General features: G+C 38.7%; 2 protein-coding genes across 11 annotated transcripts in view; one reads left to right on the top strand and one right to left on the bottom strand.

Annotated features, from left to right (window-relative positions):
• The window catches only part of LOC134752795 (cyclin-T), a 28,675-nt gene extending 7,302 nt beyond the window's left edge, over positions 1 to 21,373 (bottom strand). Inside the window, exons 1-9 of one of the 6 annotated variants that reach the window (XM_063688508.1) lie at positions 21,225 to 21,373; positions 14,792 to 14,909; positions 13,747 to 13,854; positions 11,997 to 12,105; positions 9,736 to 9,878; positions 8,972 to 9,125; positions 8,192 to 8,290; positions 6,714 to 6,927; positions 5,140 to 6,427 (exon numbers count right to left, since the gene is read on the bottom strand). In XM_063688508.1, the coding sequence (XP_063544578.1) occupies positions 5,140 to 6,427; positions 6,714 to 6,927; positions 8,192 to 8,290; positions 8,972 to 9,125; positions 9,736 to 9,878; positions 11,997 to 12,105; positions 13,747 to 13,854; positions 14,792 to 14,909; positions 21,225 to 21,373 (2,382 nt within the window). Of the gene's footprint in view, positions 1 to 663; positions 6,428 to 6,713; positions 6,928 to 8,191; positions 8,291 to 8,971; positions 9,126 to 9,735; positions 9,879 to 10,480; positions 11,279 to 11,996; positions 12,106 to 13,746; positions 13,855 to 14,563; positions 14,602 to 14,677; positions 14,724 to 14,791; positions 14,910 to 21,224 lie in introns of those variants that run through there. The other 5 variants (XM_063688506.1, XM_063688507.1, XM_063688512.1 and 2 more) reach the window with 5 other exon arrangements.
• A 212-nt stretch (positions 21,374 to 21,585) lies between these two features.
• LOC134752826 (KAT8 regulatory NSL complex subunit 2) overlaps positions 21,586 to 26,639 on the top strand; it is a 37,582-nt gene continuing 32,528 nt past the window's right edge. Inside the window, exons 1-5 of one of the 5 annotated variants that reach the window (XM_063688582.1) lie at positions 21,586 to 21,727; positions 22,574 to 22,734; positions 23,948 to 24,055; positions 25,273 to 25,397; positions 26,392 to 26,508. In XM_063688582.1, the coding sequence (XP_063544652.1) occupies positions 22,585 to 22,734; positions 23,948 to 24,055; positions 25,273 to 25,397; positions 26,392 to 26,508 (500 nt within the window). In that variant the 5' untranslated portion in view covers positions 21,586 to 21,727; positions 22,574 to 22,584. The other 4 variants (XM_063688583.1, XM_063688581.1, XM_063688580.1 and 1 more) reach the window with 4 other exon arrangements.

Raw genomic sequence — 26,639 nt, 5'->3', positions numbered from 1 at the left:
TAATGATCTTGTTGGCTTATAATCGATTTTTAAGTTTTACATTATAAGCCAACGTAAAACAACACAAGAAAAACATAAATATAACAGCCAATGGCATTTATTTTACGGGCGACGAGATTAAATAACACACAGTGTTAGTCTGGGTTTGAGCCCTAAAAATTATCAAAAAGGCAATTATTGAGCAATTTCGATTATTGGTCGCCGGTAAAATAACCGCCAAAATAGTGATAAAACGATGAATAAACAAGGTGCCGTAATTTATATAACAGTGATAATGTTAGCAACACATCATGCATAAACAGTGTACTTAAAACTTTAAAACTACGTGTAAATTATACATATTATAATAAGACATAACATTCGCTTAATGCATTAACATTTTTTTCGCTCCTGACCAAAAAAAAAATGTATAGAAGTGTATTCAGTTAAACATAATTTTATAAAAGACTTTTAAAATGGATATCAGGTAATTTATTGTATGTTGCTTTTCAATATTTACTCAAATCAAAATTAATAATGACATTTTTTTACTATATATTGTAATACATTTCTTCAGCATTGTATTGTTATATGTTTTAGGGATGTGTGGATATGTATACACACACCTTTTTCTGACGCTTGGATGTGTCTGGATGGAGATATAATTCAAAAGATAGTATATAAAAAATTACAAGTTTTAATAAAACTTTTTAACAAAAATCAAATTTCAATAAATCAACTACATAAAGTAACTAAATACAAATAATAACTATGTAATACTAATGAAATTATTAAATAAAATAAATGAAATTCGTAATGATAATCTCAATCAAACATTAAAACTAATATTTACAAGCCACACTAAAAACATCTATTATATATTTATTGTAACAAAATAGTTATAAATTATTTAGACGTCTAATTAAGTACTTTTTCAAAAAATCGTCAAAAAATAACTATATTTTTAACATTTCTACACTATAAAATGGTAACAGGAATGGCACCAACTGTCAAGAATATATTTAAAAAAAGAATTTATTGTGAACTGCTGAACTAGCAAGGCTCATGCACGACACATTTTTTTCGCGATTTTTATTGGGTTTTGATTTTGATAAAATATAAGTTTGCGATAAGATAAGAGAAAAACACCAAACATTTATTTAAATTACTGAAATAAATGAATGGAAGGAATAAGAATTTAAAGTTTTAAGACTGTTGATGTTGATATTTTTAGTTCGGCAATCCACATTAAATCACATTAACAAAAATAAATATTTAATCCTCTAATTCTTCAGTATTAACAATGAGTGTGCAAGTCAGAACTTAAAAAAGTCACATTTAAAAAACATATTTTATATGTGTACCAACTGTCAATTTATAAAATTGTGAGAACCAAATGAGATTTTAAAAAGTGTTCATCAAATACCTAAATTTTTCTTTTAACAAGTGAATATTTTTCGAGACATTTAGCATTTTTAACACTAGTAACATTTTGTATAACATTTTATAGCAAAACACGAAAGCAGTTATTAAAAGGAACATTCATTTAGACCCTGTTTTCTTTTTTACATTTTTATGTTCTTGAGCAAGCATTAGTTTAACTTAGCTATTTAATATAGTTTATATTTTAATATAAAATAGAATACGCTTTTTACTTTAAATTAAAGCTGATATGGTAATGTTCAGGTTAAGACAAGCTATACACGCAGGCAAACTAGCTTTGACTTTATATTTAAATATATTGTATATAATTAAAATTTGTAAGTGATAAATATAAGATGATCTTAACTCTATAGCATAAAATTGGAATGGAGAACCGATCTCGAACATAAATAATGTTTGCGTTTTAACGCGCAGCATAATATAAATAAACTAAGGAATGTTGAAAATTATTACCATATGCATTGTTTATACTATATTCTATATATTATATGCCTCAGTTGCTATAGTTTTATTTACTCTATTTAGAAATTGACATTTAATGTCCTTAGGTCAAGTGAGCGGCTGGCTGAAATCACCAATATTCTCTTAAAATATTAAAATTGAGGAGATCTTGATCTAAGGGATTCACTAACTTATTTTCAGTTTGTTCTTAGTAGTATGTTCAAAGACTGATTTGTACACAATAGGTATTATATGATTAAATGCAGGGTAAATCATATTTTAAACTGTATAAGAAAGCTACAATATCATAACACTTATTATAAATGTGTAAATATAAATATTATGTGTACACGATATAACTCATGTATATAACATGCAATAGACACATATAAATATATGATGACGAACACCGATATTCTTACGACGTACTAAAATTCTTTTGAATATAAATATGCAGATACCCTGCATGTGTATTAGATAAATAAGCAGACTGATGGACAGAAAATAGAAAGGAGGGTTTGAAAATAAATAGAAATATATCATCGGAATTAAACTATCGTGAGACATATTTCAAAATATTTAGCTCACTATGGTTACACTCACTAGTATTTTTAGTCGCTTTTGGCGACAAATATATCATTGAGCAAGCAAGGCACAAAATATTCCATCTTCACTTGTTTATTTCGTATGTCATGTATTTCCACAGGCCCTTGTTTTTTTAAATAAATAGTTAACTCGAAAATATTTCGGTATTTTCCTGGGAAATATAGCTTATAAGTTGAAATGGTGGTAATGATTTCAATGAAATAGCAATTAGCAAATAAAGCACAATGTAAAATGTTATGACGAGAAAACATATTGGTGCGAGAATATTATTTTATGTATAAAAAAGTAAATTATTATTTCAGCCAGTTCAAAATATAACACAAGAGATCTTCTATTGTGACATAATCGATTTTTCACAATATATTTTATACCTAATTATATTGTTCTATTTGTTTTTTTTTTTTGCAAAAAATGCGTTTATAGTTCTGCATATAATTTAACAATATACTAGTCACATTTTAAGATCACCTAAATTTTTCCACAACTTTTATTAGTAAATTCGATGTTATCCTATTAATTTTATAGAAATAATAAATAAAGATATGTATACATACATTATATTGTGATCTAATAACTTATTTAGTAGCCGCTACCTACCTGTGTTATATACATTGCACAGATATTTCTAGAATACTTTAAACATGAGTAACAATCGAAAAATGGAATATAAAATATGATAAATATATAGTATACTAACAAACGTCAATTTATATAAACGTGAAAGATATAGTATTAAGGTAGATAAGATTAAGGATACACATTAATAATATTATATTCGATATATAAAGCAGAATAGAGTAAATATTAGTACAAGAATAGCAGGTTTTATTTTCGATAAACTATGAATTGTTGCAGAATAAAACATTATCCCCCTTATTCATAAAACTTTATGGGCCTGATTTAGTTAAATTATGCTTTATCCCTTTCTTACGAATTCATAAGTCAAAATGACAGATAAAGACAAACGATTCATAGCTAATTCAGGCCAGTAACGCGTTTATAAATAAAGCCATAAGTATATATATATATACTCGTATGTATATGATCACGACCACGTTATAATGATTGTTTTATATTGTTTTTATTACTCCCACATTGTAATAGTTAAACAGTAAAATATGATATAGTCGGAAACAATGATTGGTCATGTTCATTATTCATATCATATCACTTGTTCGAAAGCATATAGAAAACATGAGAAATGTTTTTATTTTATGTATTCACCATTAGTCAACTATGTAAAGTGCAGTTACTTTAAAATGTAACAAGTCTGTTATAATATTGTATAATAATATTAAATATTTTAGATTATACATTCAATGTATAGTAAGTTTTATATTATAAAACGTTACGAGTATTTTGATGTTATTTGTGCAATGTACAGAGCATACATCCTTTTTTATCCAACAATATATAAACGAACAGTGGTGAGAATTGATTGGAAATAGAGTTTTCTGCCCTCCAACTGTCACCTGTCAACTTTCGGCCCGCTGCGCTAAACGAAGTTGCCGCTTTCCGGCTCCGTCGAGCAGAAAAATATTATAAACATCTCGGCAGTAAATAAGACAGCCTCAGATCACATGTTTTTCGACCTCGGCTTCGCCTCGGCTGACAATTGCATGTGATTTCAGGCATTTCTTACTTTACTGCCTAGGGATGTAATACATATATTATTAGTATTTCGTTAAGAGATCTATCAAATTCCACTGTACGTCTTTAAACCGAACCTATGACTACTAATTAATAAGTAACATGATTTAAGGCAGTTAAACTTAGCCTTATTAGAAACGTGTAAATATATATATTTATATCAAATTTGTACAACATTCTACTAGACTTAGAGTTTGAAAGTAGAGTACTCAATAAACATGCTGTGTTTTGGGCCTCATACTTGCCATAATTTTATTTGACATAACTGGAGCTCAAAATAAGTTTAGTTTTAAGTATCGCAGAGAAAGTAAATAAACAACATTCTTGAATTTCATTATAATGATATAAATATAATAGCTAGATTCAGCTGTTCATAGTAACTTTTTATAAATACACGGTAAATTTCATTGGCAAATAGATTTTGTCATGAAATATTGTTTATTTAGGAATATTGAATGAAATACTTTAAAGTACAGATGATTTACCTTCGGATTCGATCATTTTTATAAAGTTATCATAACATGTCATTACAACCATAAACAGTAGTAGGTATACATATAAGGGCCACTTGCTCCATCCTACTAACCCCGGGTTAACCGGTTAAACCTGGAGTTACCATGGTTACCAATACAATTTAACACTGGGTTAACCGCTTCACCCCGGGTTAGTGGGATGGTGCAAGTGGGCCTAAGGAATGTTACGTTACAGTTATGTCAAATGAAATTATGCCAAGCAAAAAGCCTCAGTATAATTAGTACACATTCATCATTCCGGTGGCGGGGGCGGTACAACTGGCGGGGGCATCGCGGGCAGGGGCGGCTGCCGGGGCCCCGGGGGCGCAGGGGGGGCAGGCGGCCCCGGGGGCGCGGGGTACACGCCCATCGGCGGCCCGTAGTAGTAGCCGTCCATGGGCACCATGCCGCCCATGCCCATGCCCATGTTGTAGTAGAGCGGGGGCGGCGGGCGCACCATGTAGTAGGGGAGCCGGGGGACGGCGGGGGGAGGACGGGTCCAGCCTACCTTGGGGTGCGGCGCTCCGTTGTGGCGCGCCAGCTTGTGCGGCGGCGCGGCGCCCGAGGGCTCCGGGCCGGCGCGCTTGCGGGACGTCTCCAGCACTTCCTTGGAGATCTTGATCTTGAGGCCTGCCGCTTGCGGCGGCGGCGGCGGCGCCGCTAACCGCTCCTTTGGAATCTTGATTTTCAAACCGGGGCTGCTGGCTAGCTTCTCGCGAGGTATAGTTATTCTCAGCGCCCCGTCCGTCGCGGGCTCCGCCGGCGCCGGTGGCGGGCTCTCCTTTCTTCCCTCCTTTCGCTCCCGCTCCTTATCCTTTTTATGCTTCTTTCTCTCCTCCTTCGACTTGTCCCGGTCTTTATGTTTGTGTTTCTCCTTCTTCTTCTTTTCTTTCTTATGTTTGTGGTCGGGCACGTCCTCGGCGACCGGTTGGACGATCTGAGGTACCACCGGAGCCGGTTCCGGCTCACGTTTCACTTCAACTACCGGCTCGATGGGTTCCCGCTTTGGTTCTACAACGGGCTCCCGTTTGACTTCGACTGCTGGTGATTTGCGTTCGGTCGCGACGGTTATAGGCGCCGGCTTAGCGAGACTCTCTTTAAGTAGATTCGATACTAGGGTGGGGTCCGTTTCGATGCCGTTCAGCGAGCGCGCGGGTGCGGGGGCGGGCTCGGGCCGACGATGCTCCTGCGGCTTCGTTCGAATAGACGTGCCGCGCTGGGAGTCGCGGATGACATTTTCATAGCCGGGAGTCTCGTCGAGTTTTTTAACCACCGGGACAAGCTCGGGTTCGGAGTTGGACTGCACGCGCTGCCTCGGCCGCGGGGGATGGTCGCGCGCGGGGGCGGCGGCGGCGGCGGGGGGCGAGGAGAAGGGGGAGAGGATGGCGGGCGGCTGCATGTCGCGGACGACGCGCCGCGGGGAGGCGGGGGCGGCCGCGGGGGTGGGGTGTGCTGGTGCGGGGGCGGGCGCGGCGGCGGGGGGCGGGGGCTGCGGGCGCGGCTCGGGGCGGCGCGAGGGCGGCGGGCGGGCGGCGGGGCGCTGGGCGGCCTGCGCGGGCGCGGTGGAGTTGTCGGGGGAGAACAGGGAGGGCGGGCGCGTGCGCGCAGGCGCGGCGGGGGCGGGCGCGGGGGCAGGCGCGGGGGCGGGCGCGGGTGCCTGCGCGGGGGCGGGGGCGGATGCGGGCTGGGTTGGCAGCGCGGGCTTGTGAGGCGGCTTGTGGTGCGGCCAGGGCGGCGGCTTGTGGTGGTGCGGCCGGTGGTGCGGCGCCGCGGGCCGGGCCGAGGGCTGCTGTTGCCTGAGGGGAAAACGGGACGTTATAAGACACTAAAGAACCACGTTTTAAAAAAGATTTGTCACAAAATCGACAAATTTTACTTCATTTTTCCCCTCTCTCCCTTTATGCCGCCTATACACACTCATCGAGTCACGGCAAAAACCCGACCCAATATGAGAAGGGTGAGACGACACGAATAAGAGTGAAACAAGAAACGAGCAGTAGGTACACACCCGTTCTCGGGGTCGTCGATCTTGTCAGGCACGGCGGGCGGGTATTCTGTACAAACGTGGCAATGGCAACTAACCCTGGCTGCCGCGCCGCGGACGGCTGCGGCTGTTGTTGCTGTCTCGCTCGCTCGCGCTCGTCCCTCTCCCTCTTCTCCCTGTACGCGTTGTAGTCGATCTTGTTGGGCGGCGGGGCGGCGGGGGCGGCGGGGGCGGCGGGGGCGGCGGGGGCGGCGGGCGCGGCGGGCACGTAGCCGCCGGCCGCGGGAGCGCGTCTTCGCTCGCGCTCGTATTCTGTACAAACATACGTTTCAAACCTATGCCGTTATTAACAGCATTACGGGATTAATGATTCGAGGCCCACTTAGGCAGTACGAACACTCGTATACGAATTTCTTTACGTTGCGGTATTTGATCGATCAGCTGAATTGGTTGTATTGTAGCTCATAAGTCCGCAATGTAGCTAACTAAATGTCTTAGACAGACGTTTAAGGCACTGGCATGAGAGTTTTATATGCGAGACCTTAGAATAAGTATTCAGACAGATACGATTTTTGGAACATTCTAAAGAGAAGAAAAAAAAACCGGCCAAGTGCGAGTCGGACTCGCGCTCCAAGGGTTCCGTACATTACACAATTAAAACAATGTATTTTTTATGTGAAATGTAAGTGTTGTCTTTAAAAAACCCGTGGGGGTCGGATCAAAAATCAAGTAATTAATTCCGACTCACGCTTGACGACACATTTGTAATAGGTTTTCCTGTGATGTATAGGTAAAGAACTAATTTGTGTATTTTTTTCAAAATTTTAGACCCAGTAGTTTTGGAAATAAAGGGGGGGGGGATGGTCATTTTTTGTATATTTTCTTAAATAACTTCTAAACTGTTTATCCTAAAATTATAAAAAAAATATATTTGAGTTTCTCACAATGAGCTCTTTCATTTGATATGTAACGCGATATAGTTTGAAAAACTTTATTTTTTAATTTTCTCATTTACCCCGCAAAAGTGGTCCCCATGTTTAAATTTTATTTGTTTACGTTACATGTCCATCTTTGGGTCACAAACATACATATGTGTACCAAATTTTAACCTAATTGATCCAGTAGTTTCGGAGAAAATAGGCTGTAGACGGACAGACACAGACAGACAGTCAGACGCACGAGTGATCCTATAAGGGTTCCGTTTTTTACTTTTGAGGTATGGAACCCTAAAAAGGTTGCAAACGCAGTCTTATAAAGGTTCATTTGCTTGATCTACACAACGCCACGTAATTAATACAAAAACGCGAATTAAAAACCGATAACAAACAAACTTTAAGCTATAGATTTCATGAATAACGAAACAAGTCAAATAAGCAGAAAAAGATGGACTCGCCTACCGAGGGTTCCGTACTTTTTTAGTATTTGTTGTTATAACGGCAACAGAAATACATCATCTGTGAAAATTTCAACTGTCTAGCTACCACGGTTCATGGTGACAGACAGACGTACAGTGGAGTCTTAGTAATAGGGTTCCCGTTTGTACCCTTTGGGTACGGAACCCTAAAAAGCCCCTTACCTTTGTCAAATGACTTGTCAAAGTCATCATTGGGCAGCGACGGCCGCTGCTGCGCCGAGCTGCTGCCGTGGGCCGCATTCGAGTGTGGTGAACTGCCGCCTGTGAACAATACAATCTTCAGAACATGTGCAAACTTTTTATTGCATTTTTTTTTTTGTTATTCTCGTCTTAGAAAGTCTCACGTAATGATATGATATTGAATAAACTTATTTTAGATATAAATCTGACAGTTATATTTATAATGAAGAACCTTGTTATTTTTTCTATCAAGACTGTTTATGTGATTTTTTTCATCACACAAGTAAATGCCCTTAACGGGAATCGAACCCAGGCTTCATAGGCAGAGTCACTACCCACTAGGCCAGACCGGTCGTCGAATTCCTTAAAGATAAAGATTGGTCAACTCAAGATTTATTGTCCATACAGTTCATTGGCGACTACCTTTCTATGAGGTTGCGTTGTTTTACCACCCAGTTCCAATGGCCACATCTGGTCCCTATCATCAGATCCGTAAGTGAATCCTTTTAAAAATATTGTAAAATGTGTGATGTGGACTCACCTTTGGACTTGTCAAAGATGTGCAGGAACTCCGCCGTGAGCCGCTTCAGCAGGTCCGTGGTCACTGACCCTCGTGTGATAGACAAGGACTCACTGTTGCTGTTCCTCTCCATCATCTTGCGCGTGAGGCTGGGCGATTGTCAAAGATGTGCAGGTACTCGGCCGTGAGCCGGTCCAGCAGGTCCGGGGTCACTGACCCTCGTGTGATAGACAAGGACTCACTGTTGCTGTTCCTCTCCATCATCTTGCGCTTGAGCCTGGACGGGCACTTATCGAAGATGTGCAGGAACTCCGCCGTGAGCCGCTCCAGCAGGTCCGAGGTCACCGTCCGGTCCACATACGAGAACCAGTGGCGGCCCTCGTTTGATTGGGGTATCTGAAAATATACTAAAATTAAAGATTGGAAGACTAAATGAGTTACCTAGTTGAAATTATTTTTTTTATCTCAATAAGGACAGTTAATCATAATAAAGTACTTCATCCGTTAGGCCGCAGACTGGACAAGCGCTTTCTGTTTTGGACGACAGCGGCGGTCAATGGGCATGGCAACTGTCAAACGTTTGCATAGATGGCGCCAACATAGCTTCCCCTCTCTAGCTTTGTTCTATGAGATTTGGCTTAAAGAAGGGCTGGCTGAAAAAAAACAAGAATTCTAGGGATTGACAGGAAAAGCTATGCTGGCTCCATCTGTCAAACACTTTGACCGGCCATCCCTATTGGGATTGAACCGCCCTCAATTATTTTGAGGAGGAGAAGACAGGCTCTGGAAATGGACTCGTGGAGTAATATGGGAGAGGCCTATGCCAAGAGCAAACAGACAAGACGTCTGAGGAGAAAGGCTAGCAGAAAGCAAGCAATTATTTTATGCATGATATTGTCATGTATTAACTATCCGATCATGTGCGATATAAAAACAGAACAGTCAAGATATACGTCTTTATGTATAATAAATATATACAAATATAAACGAACCCAAAAGCACTAACACTCACCGCCCAGTTACTCCACTTGGAGGCCAGGTGTATGCAGAAGCACGCCACGACGGTGGGCCGGTATTGGAGGCACATCGTCGTCAGGTGTAAACTGTTCGACGCCATGAAATATGATGTCTGCGCGAGGTCCTTGGGCGCTGTGGATGTGAGACAGATATGTTAAAAAATGGGAATAAAAGTAGAGAAATGAATTGTATTAATGAAAGGGTTTTGAAATAATTTTGACAGTTTTTAGACATTAATTTCGAACTCTATGTTTAAACTGGTGGTAAGGGCTTTGATACCCTGCCGTTGATAAAAACCTTGTATTTAAATGTTACTGTCAAACTTTACTCATGATGATCTTACTTCAGTTACTAGTTGGCTTATTACAGATGTATTATGAAATAAGGCATTTATTTTAAGATAAAAAATAATCTTAACTAACGTTAATTGAATTTAGGAGTATGAAGCTTACAATGAGGTCTAAAATGGTCCCAAAGCGTAAAATAAATATAGGAACGGAACGGGTCTCAAAATGTCAATAGGATTGAGATTTTACTCGGTTTTAGACAATCCGTACCCGCCCTTACATTCATCATTAATTTAGATAATTATGATAAATATTTAATTTAAAAATAAGATATATATGACATGTTTCAGGCCTCATTGCTTTCAACGAACACAAATAAAAAAAAATGCAGTGTGAATGAACATGAAAGGGTGACCACACATAATAAGACCAGTAAGTTCCACATACCTCAGATTTTTCGCAAAAATGTTGGGATACAATGCCTGTGGCCTTTTCTTTTTTTTGGTCCCGCGGTCCGGATAGGACCCTTATTTTAGGGGCGTCGCTTGGGTGGAGTTCGTGCGGTACGGGAGTGGTCAAGGCTTGGCATGAGCAGTGACTTTGAAGTTTTTGTTAAATATCAACCCGAAATTTATTCGTTTGTCAGTATGATCATTTTCCATGGCATTTAAGCAAACAGTGTTTAATTATTGTATCAATATGCTTTATATTTATCTTTTATTCAGAAATTGTTTGTATGATTTCGGTATTTGGTGATTTTTATAAATTTTAAAAGAGATATTAGTAATCCTACTTATAGATAGAGAGAACACACTTGGATCCATTTACACCGCAACACCCCCACCCTACCTGGCAGAACAAGAAATAAATAAACTTTCTCATTCCAAGGGGTTGCAAGTGTAAACAGGATCTCACGACAACTGTTGATCTAAAAGACACCTACACTAACTAGCCTACTACTACTACGAATACATACAGAATTATCACGGCCTCAAGCCTCAGGGGTTTAGATGTGACAATTGTTTATAGAAAATACCAATCAAAACTTTAAAAAAATTATGGAAAATCAGGTATTTTCACTAGGGAATGCAAATCGGTTATAACCGTAATCGAAATAATCGGTTATAACCGATTAATTTGTCAAATTTTCATATCCGATTATTGGAAACTCAAATAACCGGTGACGGTTATTTTCGGTTATTTATTTATGACTTAAATTCTATGAATTGATCTTCTAATGACTGCAAAACCTGCCTTTTTTGGCTGTGGCTAAATTTTTTGTCATTCGTGTAGGTACTTTAATAACGAAAATATATCAAATTTATTTCCCCTATTTATGAAATATTTTGATTGAATATAATGAATATTGTATAAAGGTCATATTTTCACTTTTACTGAATTTTTTGTGTTTTATTAAAAAACGAAGACTTATACGCACATTCCCTAATACTGTACCCTTTATTTTCGTAATTTTTAGTGTTCCGTGCAAAACTTTGTCACTTCGGTCTTGCAAATCGGTTAAATGCGTTTTTTAATTACTTGATTGTAAATTTATAATTTTTTGTCGCAAATAACCGTAACCGATTATCGGTTATTTTTCGGACATAACCGTAACCGAAACCGATTATGATTTATGAAGTTCGGTCGGTTATTGCATACCCTACTTGACAGCATCTGTCATCCCATTACATTTTTACTTTTGTCGATTCACGATAGTCATCTTCGCTAGACCCCCATTTGTTTGACAGCGAACGTTGGTCCGTCTCTAATGCACGAGTCCCACGACGCGTTTCATTGATCATACTTCCTCCTTCAAAAGACTAGCGCGCCCAAACTCAATATTTGAGTGAATTACCACAGCCCCCCGCTTCAACCTCACCCAACCACTCCTTCAAGAGCTCAAACCCTTAACCCACACTGTAACTCCCCTAGCCGGCCCGGGCAGCAAGGCAAACAGCCTCACCTTTGACGAGGTGGCACGCGCGGACCACGTGCGTATGCGGGTGGTCGATGGCTACATCGAACCCTAGCGTCTGTAGTAAGACGTTCTCGTTGAAAACGAGGTCTTGCGCCTGAAAATGATTGTGTTGATAGATAGGGAAGATTGATTATAGTGGAGTGGATCTTAAATTGACTGCCGCCACAGAACAAATAATAGTACTAGGTACAGAAAACTCACTCTCTCAGATATAGAGCGCTAGGTGGCGCATGCGCGAACAGGCGTCCGTTCCGTAGCGGTGCGCGGTAATGAGGGCTACCGTTTTTTTGCTCACCAGTTGGCGCCACTGTAGATGTAGGTCCAAAAAAACAGATCTCAAAATTCTTCTATGCTTTTTTTTTGTAAAATCAATACATTCTAATATACACAAAGGTATTTTAACGTCTAAATGTGCCATTTTTTCAACCTGTTTAATTTTGCATATATTTTAGTTGGCACTTTTTTTAAACCACTAACATTTATTAAACTAATATCTATTGTTTACCATGATTAATCAAAGATTTACCACAATTATGAATAAGGAGTGAAAATTTCCTATAAAAAAAGCTTGTACCCCCCAAAACTTCTATGCATTTGACATTTTGAAAGACCTCCATCTACACTAGCGCCCCTAGGCGAAATTAAATGCGGTAGCCCTTATTACTATGGCTAGACCTCAGAACTGGCGGCGGCCGCATGTACTTGTAGCGGCGCGACGAAATCGTGGAGTGAGTCACGCCTGCTGCCGCTAAGATGTAGATCATACTTTTCTATCTTTTTCATGATGCGACAGGATTGAGAAAAATTTCCGCGACCCCCTTTTAAACATTTTTGTGAGAACAAATTCCCATTTAAGATTGAATATTATATTCCGTGCTAGCGCAGTCAATTTAAAGGTCCATATCGCTATAGATTTATATTAAAAAATCAAAATTAGCTTGATGAATTGGAGCCATAGATGGCGCTGCAGGGCGGCATTTTTTTGGGAACTTGAATTATCAAACGTCAACTTTTCACAATCAGGGTTACGGAGCATGTACGGCGCTATCTACAATGTTTAATTCGAAGCACGAAAGTCTACACTTCACCCTATCTTATACAACCAATTAATCTTTGCTAGATAGATAGGTACACTTTCCCCTTATGTGCATTACAAATTATTGTGCAATAGGATAGCGGTGTAGACTTTCGCCCCTGTTGGTTACAAATGATTACGCAATAGTCTGAATAATATCAGTCTAGTAAATAAAGAAGACTGAAATAAACGAAATATTATTTTTAAATTTTAGTTATTTGTGTATGGATGGAAACTGCCACCCCATTGGTATTTATAATTTCAAAACTTTGCTGATCAATGTTACAGTCTCAAAAGTAGATTTAAAGCAAGCGTTAATTGTACTTTTGTGCATATGTCAGCGAACACGAACGTGGGATTTCACGTTTAGAAGCCATAAAAGCCGTAGGTGTAAGATTTATAGATAGTCCGGTAAACACAAGTTGTCAGTCAGTAAAAACCAGGAAAATTACAATTAAGCGTAAGACAAAGACAGTATGAATTGTATCTGTCTGTTTGAAATTAGAAAGTCGTGGGCCAAAGTCCAAACTATAAAATGAAAACAAAAAAGTAAAAGGGCCGCGAGGAACGCGGTGTTGTTGTATGGAGGTAGTTTGTCTTGATTATTTACTAGTCTCTGACGATACCTATTATGGATGTGGCAGGGTCGGGAAGCCATACCTGTTCCTGGTACTGGTCTGTGGTGAGTGCGCCGACCCCCTCGCCGCGGTGCACGCACACATGCGCAACTTTTATCACATACTCTAGCTTGCGCGGCTGCTCCTCCACCTATAACACAACATTTATTAGTCTAATGATCATGTGATCAAATAAGTCAGGTCAAACTTCAACTTCAAAGGTTGATGTCAATGTTGTTCATACATAATGCGTGTTTGACCTGACCACTGACCACAGAACGCATCCAGTGTGGCAAATCCTTAAATCATTTGTTTGCGATAATTTCGAGTTATGCTCAAAAACAAATGATTTTGTATATGACAGTTTTCTGCTGTTGTCAAAATTATAATCTTAAAAGTCATTGAACTTTACGCATGCTCAACAAGGTTGTTAATATGCACCATCATACACACTCTTAACTGTCAATTCGTAAACATTTTTGCTAAGACATTGTCCACCGATAGCCAATTAAGACAAGTTACAGATGTAGTGCATAATTATTTTCTATCGTATTTTCACGGTAACGTACGAACGTGTCTTGCTATTTCAGTCAGTCTGGGTACAAAAAGTACTGAGGTTGACTGAAATAGCATGACAAATAGGAACGTTTCCGAGAAAATACGAAGGAAAACAATTACACCGTAAGTACATTTGTATCAGGGTTCATCACACAGCAGAGGGGCGTCACGCACGCTTCCTGCGATTGAACGACCCCGCCAGCGCACCCCCGACCTAGCTCAAGCGAATCGAGTTTGTAATGCGATACGCTCGCGCCCAGCTGTAGTGTGACGAAGCACTATAAGAGTTGATGTTACAATACCTTTGCGGCGAGGAAGAGCGCGGCCACCGCGATGGCGTTGCGGTGGAACTGCAACAAGTGGAACACGTAGAACCGCGTCTAGTGTGCGCGGCGCCATAGTTGGCTATACATTACCTTTGCGGCGAGGAAGAGCGCGGCCGCAGCGATGGCGTTGCGGTGGAACTGCAACAAGTGGAACACGTAGAACCGCGTCTAGTGTGCGCGGCGCCATAGTTGGCTATACATTACCTTTGCGGCGAGGAAGAGCGCGGCCGCAGCGATGGCGTTGCGGTGGAACTGCGTGAACGAGTGGAACGCGTAGAACCGGTGCATGTATACTATCGCCGTGTTGATACATAGTTGTGAGCTGTGGCTGGTATTAAGGAAACTTGCGAGGATTATACATTTGTAACATTATATTAACACATTTTAAAGACAATTAAAAGAAATATTAAAATTTAGACTGATTTCCTGAAATAATGATTTTAAAATAAAATACGTTAACCCTTTTAAACTCAACGCAGGAAATTCGGGATAAAAGTAAGGAGGTACAGCAGCCTCCATATGTATTTATTAAAAGCAGATCTTATGTAAATACCTACAAATCATCTTTGCCGTTTGACCTAAGAACTTAATAAATGCCTAATTCTAGTCAATTAGTCTGCAATTGAGGAATTATTATTATTTTCTAAGTAAGTATAATAATAGTGTAATAAACCATACATCCCTGTATAATATAAGTATTAATGTGAGCTACCCCTAATACATCTTCTCTAAAATATAATGTGACTCCAAAAATTACCTTGGCCTCAAAAATAAAATAAATACAAAAGCGTATAAATTAACAGCATTAAAATATATTGACCATCAGGTTAAAATATGAATGAATTAATATTGAAGGATTGCCAAGAAAGTATAAAGTATGACCAACTGAGTAAACATTTTGTAGTTATTTCAATTCATATTATTTGAATTAGTAATGACTCAGCGCTCTGGAATAATCTTGAAAGACAGAAACAAATAACATGTCGCACCTATTTAATCAATGAGTTTCATGAAAAATGGTAGGTATGGACGGTATAGAAAGGACGACAATCTCTTATGGCAGAACTATTGCAAAAGTGACCAGCTTTTAGCTGTAAATAATAGTTCCTAATCTCTCCGGTGGCGTTAGTTAGGCTCTGGGACATAAGTATAACATGAACCATATAAGGCAACAAATAACTCGACCAAATTACGTAGGTTGTTTTTGGTAGTATTTCGGTGTATGGTGGCGCCGCCTTATTACTGTTTTTTGATGGACACTTTTCATACATAGAGATTTGGCTCCTTTTATAGTCTCCATGATGGTAGGGTTTTTTTAAGTAACTTATTTAGGTATGTCTCCAAATCAACTGGTATCAAAGGTATGATTTTATTAAGTGTAAAATGTGACCAGCTTCTGAACTCGATCTCGTCAATAATATTGTTTAGAATCAAACTGCCATATTTGTGTGCATTTTTTTTATATGATCCAGCAAGAAATTATTTTCATGTGGTGTTGAATAAAAATGTTCTATGTCTATAATCTATAACAATAAAAAAAATATATTAGTAAAAAAAATACAAGTAATTTTTTTAGTCTCACAAAACAAGATACAATCATTGAATTCACATTAATACTGAAGGTGAGAAAAGAATGTAAACATCCAAATAGACTATAGAGAGTAATATTCTTCACGAACTGGTTAGATAATAATAACATTACCAATTTTTTATAATATGTTTATATGTATTTTGTATAACTTTTTGTATTTTACTTTTATAACCATATTATAAAAACCTAGCCTAAGATGAAAAATAAATAAAGAAAACTAGCTATCTTGGTTCATGAGCTACAGCCTCATGATAGACAGACGGACAGTAGAGTCTAAGTAATAGGGTCCGGTTTTTACCCTTTAGGTACGGTACCCTAAAAACAATTAAATGGCCTGTTAAAGCTGTATGCGTCATAATAGATAGTAATGCGCACAAGCATGTTAACATAATTTAGATAAGAAAATACCGAATATTAACGACATGTAAACATAATGAACTTTACTTAACCTCACTGTATCATTGTTGATAGGAAGAGATTATGCTTTTTAGGGTTCCGTATCCAAAGGGTAAAAACGGGATCCTATTACTAAGACTCCGCTGTACGTCTGTCTGTCTGTCTGTCACCAGGCTGTATCTCATGAACCGTGATAGCTAGACAGTTGAGATTTTCACAGATGATGTATTTCTGTTGCCGCTATAACAACAAATACTAAAAACAGAATAATATAAATATTTAAATGGGGCTCCCATACAACAAACGTGATTTTTTTGCTGTTTTTTTTCCGTAATGGTACGGAACCCTTCGTGCGCGAGTCCGACTCGCACTTGGCCGGTTTTATTCTCATATCATATGTATAGATAACATTAAGGACTGGACACTTACAAAAGACGCAGCCACTCTCAAGAGATTAGCAAAGACCAGGAAGCTGAATGCCATGCTGACCGCCGACGCCCATTAGATGGGCATGGCACCAAAAGAAGAAGAATGTATAGCAAGATATCAATAGGTATAACACAAATAATGGCATTCGAAAATCAGTATTTGGATAGTTTAATCTATAGGGTTTTCTTTGCCAGCAACTTTTCATGTTATTTAAAAACCGGACAAGTGCGAGTCGGACTCGCCCACCGAGGGTTACGTACTTTTTAGTATTTGTTGTTACAGCGGCAACAGCAATACATCATCTGTGAAAATTTCAACCCTCATGAGACACAGCCTGGTGACAGACCCGCCAGACTGTATCTCATGAAGTCAGCAGTCTTATTAATAGGGTCCCATTTTTACCCTTCGGGTACAGAACCCTAAAAAGCCCTATCATCGGATCGGCACATACTCCAGTGTCGAAGCAAACTATGGCTTTCTATGTGCATAGAACTGTCTCGTTCACACACCGGCTTGTGCTGAAGGTACTTGTGTGTGTAACTGAATTGTAATTATATTATGATCTTTGTATATTTAATTTTTATACGTGAGAACCTGTGATTGGCTCTGTTATTCTATTGTAGCTTATATAATAAAAATAAAAGTATTTTATTTCTTGGTAAAAAATATAAATATAAACTTATTTGCAAATCTTAGTCTAGGATATGAAAAAATCACACCAGAACCCTCTCATGAGGTATAGGCCTTAATTGTAGCTTATAGAAATGTTAATAGCTGTCGGTTTTCTATGTATGTAACTTAAAAAAAACTGACAATTGTTTGCGCTACGACAAGGAAACGCTATCTGTCTCCCTATGACTCTTCCATATTCGATATGGCCCCCAGGCCTGCAGTGTAATAATCACGTATATTACTGAGGGAAAGCCCTTCACATTATGTATGAGTTGCAACAGATTTAGATATGTTGTTGTCCTATAGCACCCCAGAGGTGCACAGGGTCTTCACAAGCTCTCCCCACGCCTTCCTATCTTCAGCAATCCTTCTGGCTTTGCTCCAGCTCAAACCAACCACTCGTAGCTCACTCATGACGGACCGTTGCCCAGAGTGTACAGGGCGCTCAGAGCCCTGGCTTCCGTCCGACGGTTTCCAACCGAACGCGATGCTTCATTGTTCGTGTTTGAATAGTATGTCCTATCCAAGTATCCATCTCCATTTCCGTTTTATTATGTTACAGATTTAGATATGCTTGACCTTTAATCTGACCTAGCAAATTGTGGATTTGCTTTGTTGTGACTAAAGGATATGACTCATGGTATTATATTGTTGTTTATTTACTGTGCATTCCTTTCCTACCTTACCTATAAATAATCCACTTTTCATACTTATTTTGCAATGTTTTGCTATCAATTTCTAAATCAAATCTAGAAAATTTATGCCCTTGGAAAGGACAGATGTCACAGACGTTATTTTTATTTTTGGAAATCTATCCTAATCAAAGCCTAAACTAAAAACCTTAAACATGCAATTGAAAAACTTTATCCATAGAAATGTGTGTGACATCTTGAATCTTGTTCACCTGCTAAGTATTGTAATGTACCTAACCTGTGCAAGTGTTCAGGTAGGTCCCTACCTGTTGCTAGCAAAAAATAACAAAAGAACTTTTCAATGGCTTTACAATTGCCACTATTGTTGAATTTTTCGAGAACTGGCAAGTGGTTTTTAAGCTACCTGCATTCATGGATCAGTGGTTTGTAATTTGGAACTACGACCATGTAATATAAGAAAATTGTATGTAATTTAAAATATTTCATCATAATGGTTTACTGTGCCTACCTATTCTGTTCTATTTATTATGGTAATTATTTGATAAAAGTCAACTTTTAAATATCTAAGTGAAAGTGAGAAACCTTTAGGAGATTAACATATTCTATCCGTCCGTCTGTCACCAGGCTGTATCTCATGAACCATGATAGCTAGACAGTTGAAATTTTCATAGATGATGTATGTTGCCGCTATAACAAGAAATACTAAAAACAGAATAAAATAAATATTTAAGTGGGGCTCCCATACAACAAATGTGATTTTTTAGCCTTTTTTGCGTAATAGTACGGAACCCTTCGTGCGCGACTCCGACTCGCACTTGGCCGGTTTTGATAAAATACCATCAATAGTAGACATCACAATAAAAAAAATTGCAACCTCATTTGAAAGTGCTAAATGAGATAATCATTTGTACTGTCAACTATGTACTGACATAGATTTCAAAGAGAACTTTCCAAATGTAATACCATGGTTGTTGTGTGGGCGTCTTTCACAAAAACTTTAGGTATGATTGTGATCTCATTTTGTAATCTTTGAATACTGTAACATGAATGACAAATGAATATATGCACATCAATTATCTGATAAAGATAAAGCATGTTATTATCAGCCCTGCTAGCATGAGTTGCGTTCTCGCGCGTGACTCCATACATCTAGTGCGACTTCCGTGTATGGACTCGCGCGCGACTCATGCTAGACTGCCAGGTGGGCTACATTCAGCCATTTTCAGTGTGCTCCGCGGACCCCTAGGGCTCCGCAGCCTCCGTTGGGGCTCCGCGAGAATAGTTCAAATAACAAGAAAAAAAACCGGCCAAGTGCAAGTCGAACTCGCGCACCGAGGGTTCCGTACTTTTTAGTATTTGTTAATATAGTCTATCATGTCTATCATGGTTCATGAGATACAGCCTGGTGACAGACAGACAGACGGACAGCGGTGTCTTAGTAATAGGATCCGGTTTTTACCCTAAAAAGCAGCTCTTCTATAGGTATATCTGGTCCACAGTGATGAAGGTTTCAGTCATCAAAAATGTTTGAGAACCGCTGGGCTAAATGTTTCATACATCCATTTATTTATTTATTATATTATATTTAATATCTTGGTGCATAATATGAATTATGTGTTTTAAAAAGTAAAAACAACCACAATCGCAAATTTGTTTATAATGACTTACAAGAATGTATAGACAGAAAAAAATAAAAATGCTACAACAGATTAACCATACAATTATTCCGTTTACTAACTCAGTTTCCTGGATTTCCTTCCTACAAAAAGATTTCAATGTCAATGTTTTCGAGTAACTAATGTTCATAGAAAACTGGATTTATGCCAGACTTTTATATTTACTATGTTACAGTTTCAAATTCTTTTACTAAGGTTTTTTTGGGGTTAAGTGTATTGTGTATGGACATTTTATAGGTAGGTATGTATATATGTAGAAATTAAGATAAAAATTTGAGAAATTAAGATTGACAGTGTGTTTGTCTCCTCTATTGCATGAAATGCGTGGCAACTAGCAACTATCTATTGGTAATTTACGATAAATAAATACCTATGATGTACAAAATAGGAATACTTTATTTGTACATTAAATTTATAGTAGGTACCACTACATGAAACAGTGTTTTTCCGTAATACGGTTGTTTGTTTAGCAATTCTCAGAAAGTATGACTCATATCGACAATTGCCGATTGCACTTGCGGAAAATAACACATTACGCGCCATTTTCATACAAACATACATACAAATCGAAATGTATGAATGAAACTGGTATTTAAACTAGCTGATAATGCTTGCGCGTCTCATTAATGTAAACTTTGATGGTAAATGATAGAAAACTAAATAAATCTTGAACGTGAGTACTAGGCGCGCAGAGATTGCGAGGTGGTCACGGGCCGGAATGCGTGAGCGACGCGCGAATTTCGCAGAAAACACACGAATGTAATTATAGAGGCAGACAGGGTCGATCACCAGTCAACGTCATCGGCGTCCAGACAGCTGTGAAGATCACTGACCCACAAAACGATCACGCCATCACGCGTTATCCTAACCTAAAACATCTCTTAACCATTTTCAACACCTAAATCCAGGTGAATGTCGCACTAAATCGACTTACGTACATTTCTTACCTTGTATTATTGCGTTGACGCGAAACGGGCAGCGGGAAACCCCAGCATGAGAAGCGAAAGTGCTCTAATGACGCCGTACAAGATAGCAAATTTCATCATACTTTAAACTTTCATACACCATCACTATACACTTTTATCACTGTTTAGAACAATTGCAACGCTTTTGAATATAGATTTCATTAATGAAAACACTATTTTGAGGCGTGTAGTAAGCATTTCGAACACATGACTCGACAAAACAACACAAAATCACCACATTATGAAAAAGGATACACTTGAAGCCTCTGGCCCATATCCTGGATTAGATTTGCGGCTTGCTGCCTATATGCTAGTTCCTTATCTGCATCTAAACCGCATTTTCTGCTTGCTGAATTCTGTAGTTGATCTTTTGAAAAATACCATTTTTCTTGTCCGCCAGCCATTGAACGGATATTCCAATGACTGCGCGCGAGGGAGCACGACGGAAAGTTGCTCTCCGTCTAAGTGCGTGAGTGGAAAAGGGACAGCGCTATTACAGCGGCGACCGGATGCGGACCACGTTAACATTTGAGTGACTTACACAATATTTTTATACCATTTTGAATTACTATCACATAAGTTGTGTACTGTTTGAAAACTAAAAATTAAATAAGGTTTTTGATATGAATATGAAAACAAAGTGAAACAAAAAAAATATTCGTCACGTTTCGAAATTTTTAGACAGACGCCATTGCAAAACTTGGCTGTTAACGCAGTGAGATCTCCGGTGACATAAGAATGATCTGCAACAAACACAGGTATGTTTCACATTATCACTATGTTTCCTCTTGTAGTATAACTTGTGATCTTTCATTTGTGCATATTTTTGAAACGATTCATCCACTTTGAAAGGAAAATATTCAGCTGTAAAATTACTGACCTACGTTCTATGTCACACCGTGAAAATGGCCGACCCACCACTGTTTACAACACACTTCATTATTTATAATGACGAAAAATAGTAATCAATCACTTAAGGCCTAGTTAATATCATGGTAATTAGTTAATTATTTTTTTACATTTGGTGATGCAATTAGTAATATTGTAGTGCCTTTCCAATATAATTCAGCATAAATAAGATTTAGTTTTGACATTTTGACTCGTGGAAGGTGAAATTTCGCGGTCTACGTGGTTTATCCGATTCGAAGAAAAAATAAAAATAAATCTTCAACTCGGTCCTTACGTAACTTGAAGTAATTAAAACTTTACTAGACACTTGAAGTAGTGCTACAGTGTCAACAATTAATGTTTTATGTTGTTTTGATTACTTTTGACAACCATAAAAAACTTTCAATATGTTACCAATAAAAAAAGAACATATGCAATATTTACATTCTTGTAATATTACCGTCAGGGAATGTAAGTATGTAAATTAAAGCCACTTCTTTTTTCTAATTGGCTTAAATTGTTGTTAATTAGCTAATAGGCTTAGCATAATTGACTGCATTTGATAAAATTAGTTAATTATTAGGTAAAAGACCAGTCAATCATGCAGATGATTGTATTTTACTGATATGCTATAAAAAAATAAACTTTAATTTCTCCATACCATTATTGTAAATTCCTACCAACAGATATTTACTATTGTCATATTATTATTTCAGTTAAACCAGAAATGTCTCAGCCCCGTAAAGTAATCCACCTACCAAAGCTCAGGATGGTCCGTGGCCGAGCCAGTGGCATCCACATCACTAATGTGCATACAGTCAAGCCTCCGGACCCTGAGCTCGTGAAACAGGAGGAGGAGAACAGGCTTCGGGCTCAGGTACGGCAACCTGTTCCCAAGAAAGTAATCCACGTACCGAAGCTCAGGATGGTCCGTGGTCGAGCCAGTGACATCCGCATCACTAATACGCAGACTGTCAAGCCTCCGGACCCTGAGCTCGTCAAACAGCAGGAGGAAAGCAGGCTTCGGGCTCAGGTATCATTCCTTTTTCTTAACCCTTCTCCGTGTCAGCTTTTAGCAACCTAAGAATACAGATCTAGTGCATAATTATTTTCCATCGTATTTTCACGGAAACTTACGAACGTGTCTTGCTATTTCTTTTAGTCTCGGTACAAAAGGTACTGACGTTGACTGAAGTAACATGACAAATACGAACGTTTCCGAGAAAATACGATGGAAAACAAAATAAATAATGCACTACATCTGTACAAACTTTGGAAAAACTCTTTTTTATGGTATCATACCCAAAGGGTAAAAACGGGACCCTATTACATTAGACTTTCCTTTCGTCGCGACATCTGTTGTCGAGTAGCAGTACTGATAATTCCGCTACTTGACGCAAGATGTCGACTACGAAAATAATAGTCGTTTTGGTAACAAAACTGATGTATGGAGCTATGGAGTGAGCACTCTATGTCCACTTAATTCTCTTTGGTTTCTAGTAAAGGTTAATGCCTACTTTCGGAGCTTCTGGGTTGGAAGGTTAGATGGCAGTTGCATTACAATACAATACTCTATATTGCACACCTCACATAACTTACAATACAAAAAAACCCGGCCAAGTGCGAGTCGGACTCGCGCACGAAGGGTTCCGTACCATTACGCAAAAAACGGCAGAAAAAAACATGTTTGTTGTATCCCACTTAAATATTTATTTTATTCTGTTTTTAGTATTTGTTGTTATAGCGGCAACCGAAATACATCTTCTGTGAAAATTTCAACTTTCTAGGTATCATGGTTCATGAGATACAGCCTGGCGACAGACAGACGGATAGTGGAATCTTATTAATAGGGTCCCGTTTTTACCCTTTGGGTACGGAACCCTAAAAATAATGTTCCAAATATGTCTTTCTACTCGTCGACTTTAATGTTTAAATTAAGATTTTGTATACCAAACTGTCGTAATCGTGATATAATCAAGTTTTTCAATCTCGTACCTTCATTAGGTCACTCAGCAAGCTTCGTGACCTAAACACGGAACTCGACTGAAAAGCTCTTTATATCACGATTGTATAAAATTCTATTGTTTCAGTTACAAAAGGAAATAGTGTCCCGATCGCGGAGTTGCAGCAATAAAAGCTACGAGTGTTATCTGCCGGTCGTCACAGGTCGCCAGTTTTGTGCTAGACATATTTTACAGGTCAGTTTTATCCTTACTTTACTCCTCAAGGAAAAAGTGACGTAGCCCTCCAGTGGTGAAGGTGCCTCTTGATTCTCAAAACAAACCTGATCGACTGATACCATTAATTAAAATTTGTCAAACACCCTATTGTCTATTTCAGAATATTTTGATCTAAAATTTTAGATGTGGATCCAATTGCGCCGAGGCCATGACTTTGCGTGGACTTGGATTGAGGTTTTAGCTATTTTAGGGTTAACAAAGCTTGTTCAGATAATTTGCAATTAGTTGTCTGCTTAGCTATTCTGCTATGAACCATACGCCCATTTGAATAAACATGTTTGACTAACATTTCGTATGTATCTCTCTCAGTTACTTAAAGGTTAGCTGGAAGAGATCCCTTAAGGGGATAAGTTTGCCTTTGTATACATTTACAGAAGGTATTCTTTCTATGTTATGTACTTGTTTTGTGCAATAAAGTGTGTACTACTACCATAGAGTAACTTATACTAGAGCGGTACTGTCATAGTAAATTTTGTAACCCCAGTAAATTCACTGCCATCTGTCGACACACTTTAAAACTAAAAATAAATATTTATAAAAATACGATAAAATGTATTTAAATATGGATAAATGATTTTTTTTATTTGCATTAATTATTTTTATGATTTTGACCGATGTTCTTTCACTGATATGCGTTAAAATTATAAATAACAAACGAAACCGTCAACGCCCTCTATACGAGTAAAGGCTAAAACTAGTGGCGCCCTCTGATCGAGAATCAAATTTTCGTGATTTTCGAGGCACGTTTTTTCCTTAGACTGTATCCATCTATTACGGAGTTATATCTATCTTTGCTTAAAGGTTAGCTGGAAGAGATCCCTTCGCCTTTGTACACATTTACTGTAGGTATTCTTTCTGTGTTATGTACTTGTTTTGTGCAATATAGTGTTTACTAATACTGCATGCGTATAGGAATTTACTACTACAAGGAATTTCTAGAAGGCTAATGACGGTAGTATATTATCATTTCTAACGTATTAGAACAGGGTATAGCTGTTTTATTGACAGTTTTTTTTTTGTTATTATTATTTTTCCAATGTTTACAATGATACCTAATTTTAATTGTATATATTTCCGACATATCTCTTGTATATAATAATATTAATAATGTAAATTACGCATCCATGACAATGTATGATGAATACAAATAAAGAATATAAATATGAATATATCAGGACCCCACTGCGCCGTACAGACAGTGCGTCCACTCCGGCGGCGGCGCGCGCTGCCCGCTGCCCGCGCCCGCGCCCGCGCCCGCGCCCCCCGGCGGCGCCGAGCCCCGCGACCAGAGGGATCAAGGGTAACGTTTCTAATTCTTAGCGGCACCAGGCACCAGGCGTGACTCACTCCGCGATTTCGTCGCGCCGCTACAAGTACATGCGGCCGCCCCCAGTTCTGAGGTCTAGCCATTGTAATTAGCCTCATGCATGAAGTTTATATTTGAACGAAATATGTTTTATTATGATTATGATTATGAATAAAAGGTACAAAAATTTTCCCGCGAAAAGCTAGTGAGCGAAACGCTCGAAACGCCACGTGACGTCACGCGTTCGACAGATTAGTGTCATTAGTAGCAAACGTCAGTTGGACCGCCCAACGTGTGACGTCATCACGCTCTGTCGAATTCGCGCCAAAAATTATGAGCGTTTCAACCGCTCAAAAAATTGCAACATTTTAAATATTTTTTAATAAAATAATGTTAAGGTTTACAAAAGTATTTTTATCATTTCCGGTGTTCCAACGATATAAATTATGAATCCAAAAATAAAAATAAATTCATGCATGGAGCTAATTGCCGCGCACCGCTGCTAACCGCTACGGAACGGACGTCTGTTCGCGCATACGCCACCTAGCGGTCATATCTGTCGTAATAGATGCGTTTTGCTAGTGAATATTCTGTACCTAGTACTATTATTTATTCTGTGCTGGGCTGCTGGCACACATATGTGGCTTGTACTTTATGTGTAAGAAAGATCTTTCTATCTGAATTTCTGTTGGAATGTCAAATAAAAAGGTCCTTATTGCACTTGAAGCCTGTCACGTTTTAGTATAATTTTTTGTTATCATTTGTATGTACGTTGGAATGTACAATTTTCATACAAATTTTTGGGACTTTTTTATCATCAAGATTGAATATGCTAGTGATTCTGAGTTGAAAGAACCCAAAATTAAACACCAGGATCTGTGAGAATCAGGTTTTCAATATTTATTTTAGAAAACGCCCAGCCACACATTGTCGGCAACTTTTTTTATATTTTAGACTATTTACGATTGTACATGTTGTGTTATATCAGCAGGCTGTGCTACCAGCACGCGCGCGCGGCGGCGGCTCTGCGCGCGCGCAGCTCGGCGCCGCCCCCGCCCGTCTCCACCACGGAGACCCTGCTGCACCAGCTCACACACTACGTCAGGTAAACACTTTATATATCAGCAGGCTGTGCTACCAGCACGCGCGCGCGCAGCTCGGCGCCGCCCCCGCCCGTCTCCACCACGGAGACCCTGCTGCACCAGCTCACACACTACGTCAGGTAAACACTTTATA

The sequence above is a fragment of the Cydia strobilella genome, chromosome 25 (assembly GCF_947568885.1).
Source record: "Cydia strobilella chromosome 25, ilCydStro3.1, whole genome shotgun sequence".
Lineage (NCBI taxonomy): Eukaryota > Metazoa > Arthropoda > Insecta > Lepidoptera > Tortricidae > Cydia > Cydia strobilella.
This window is presented reverse-complemented; position numbering and strand designations above follow the sequence as displayed.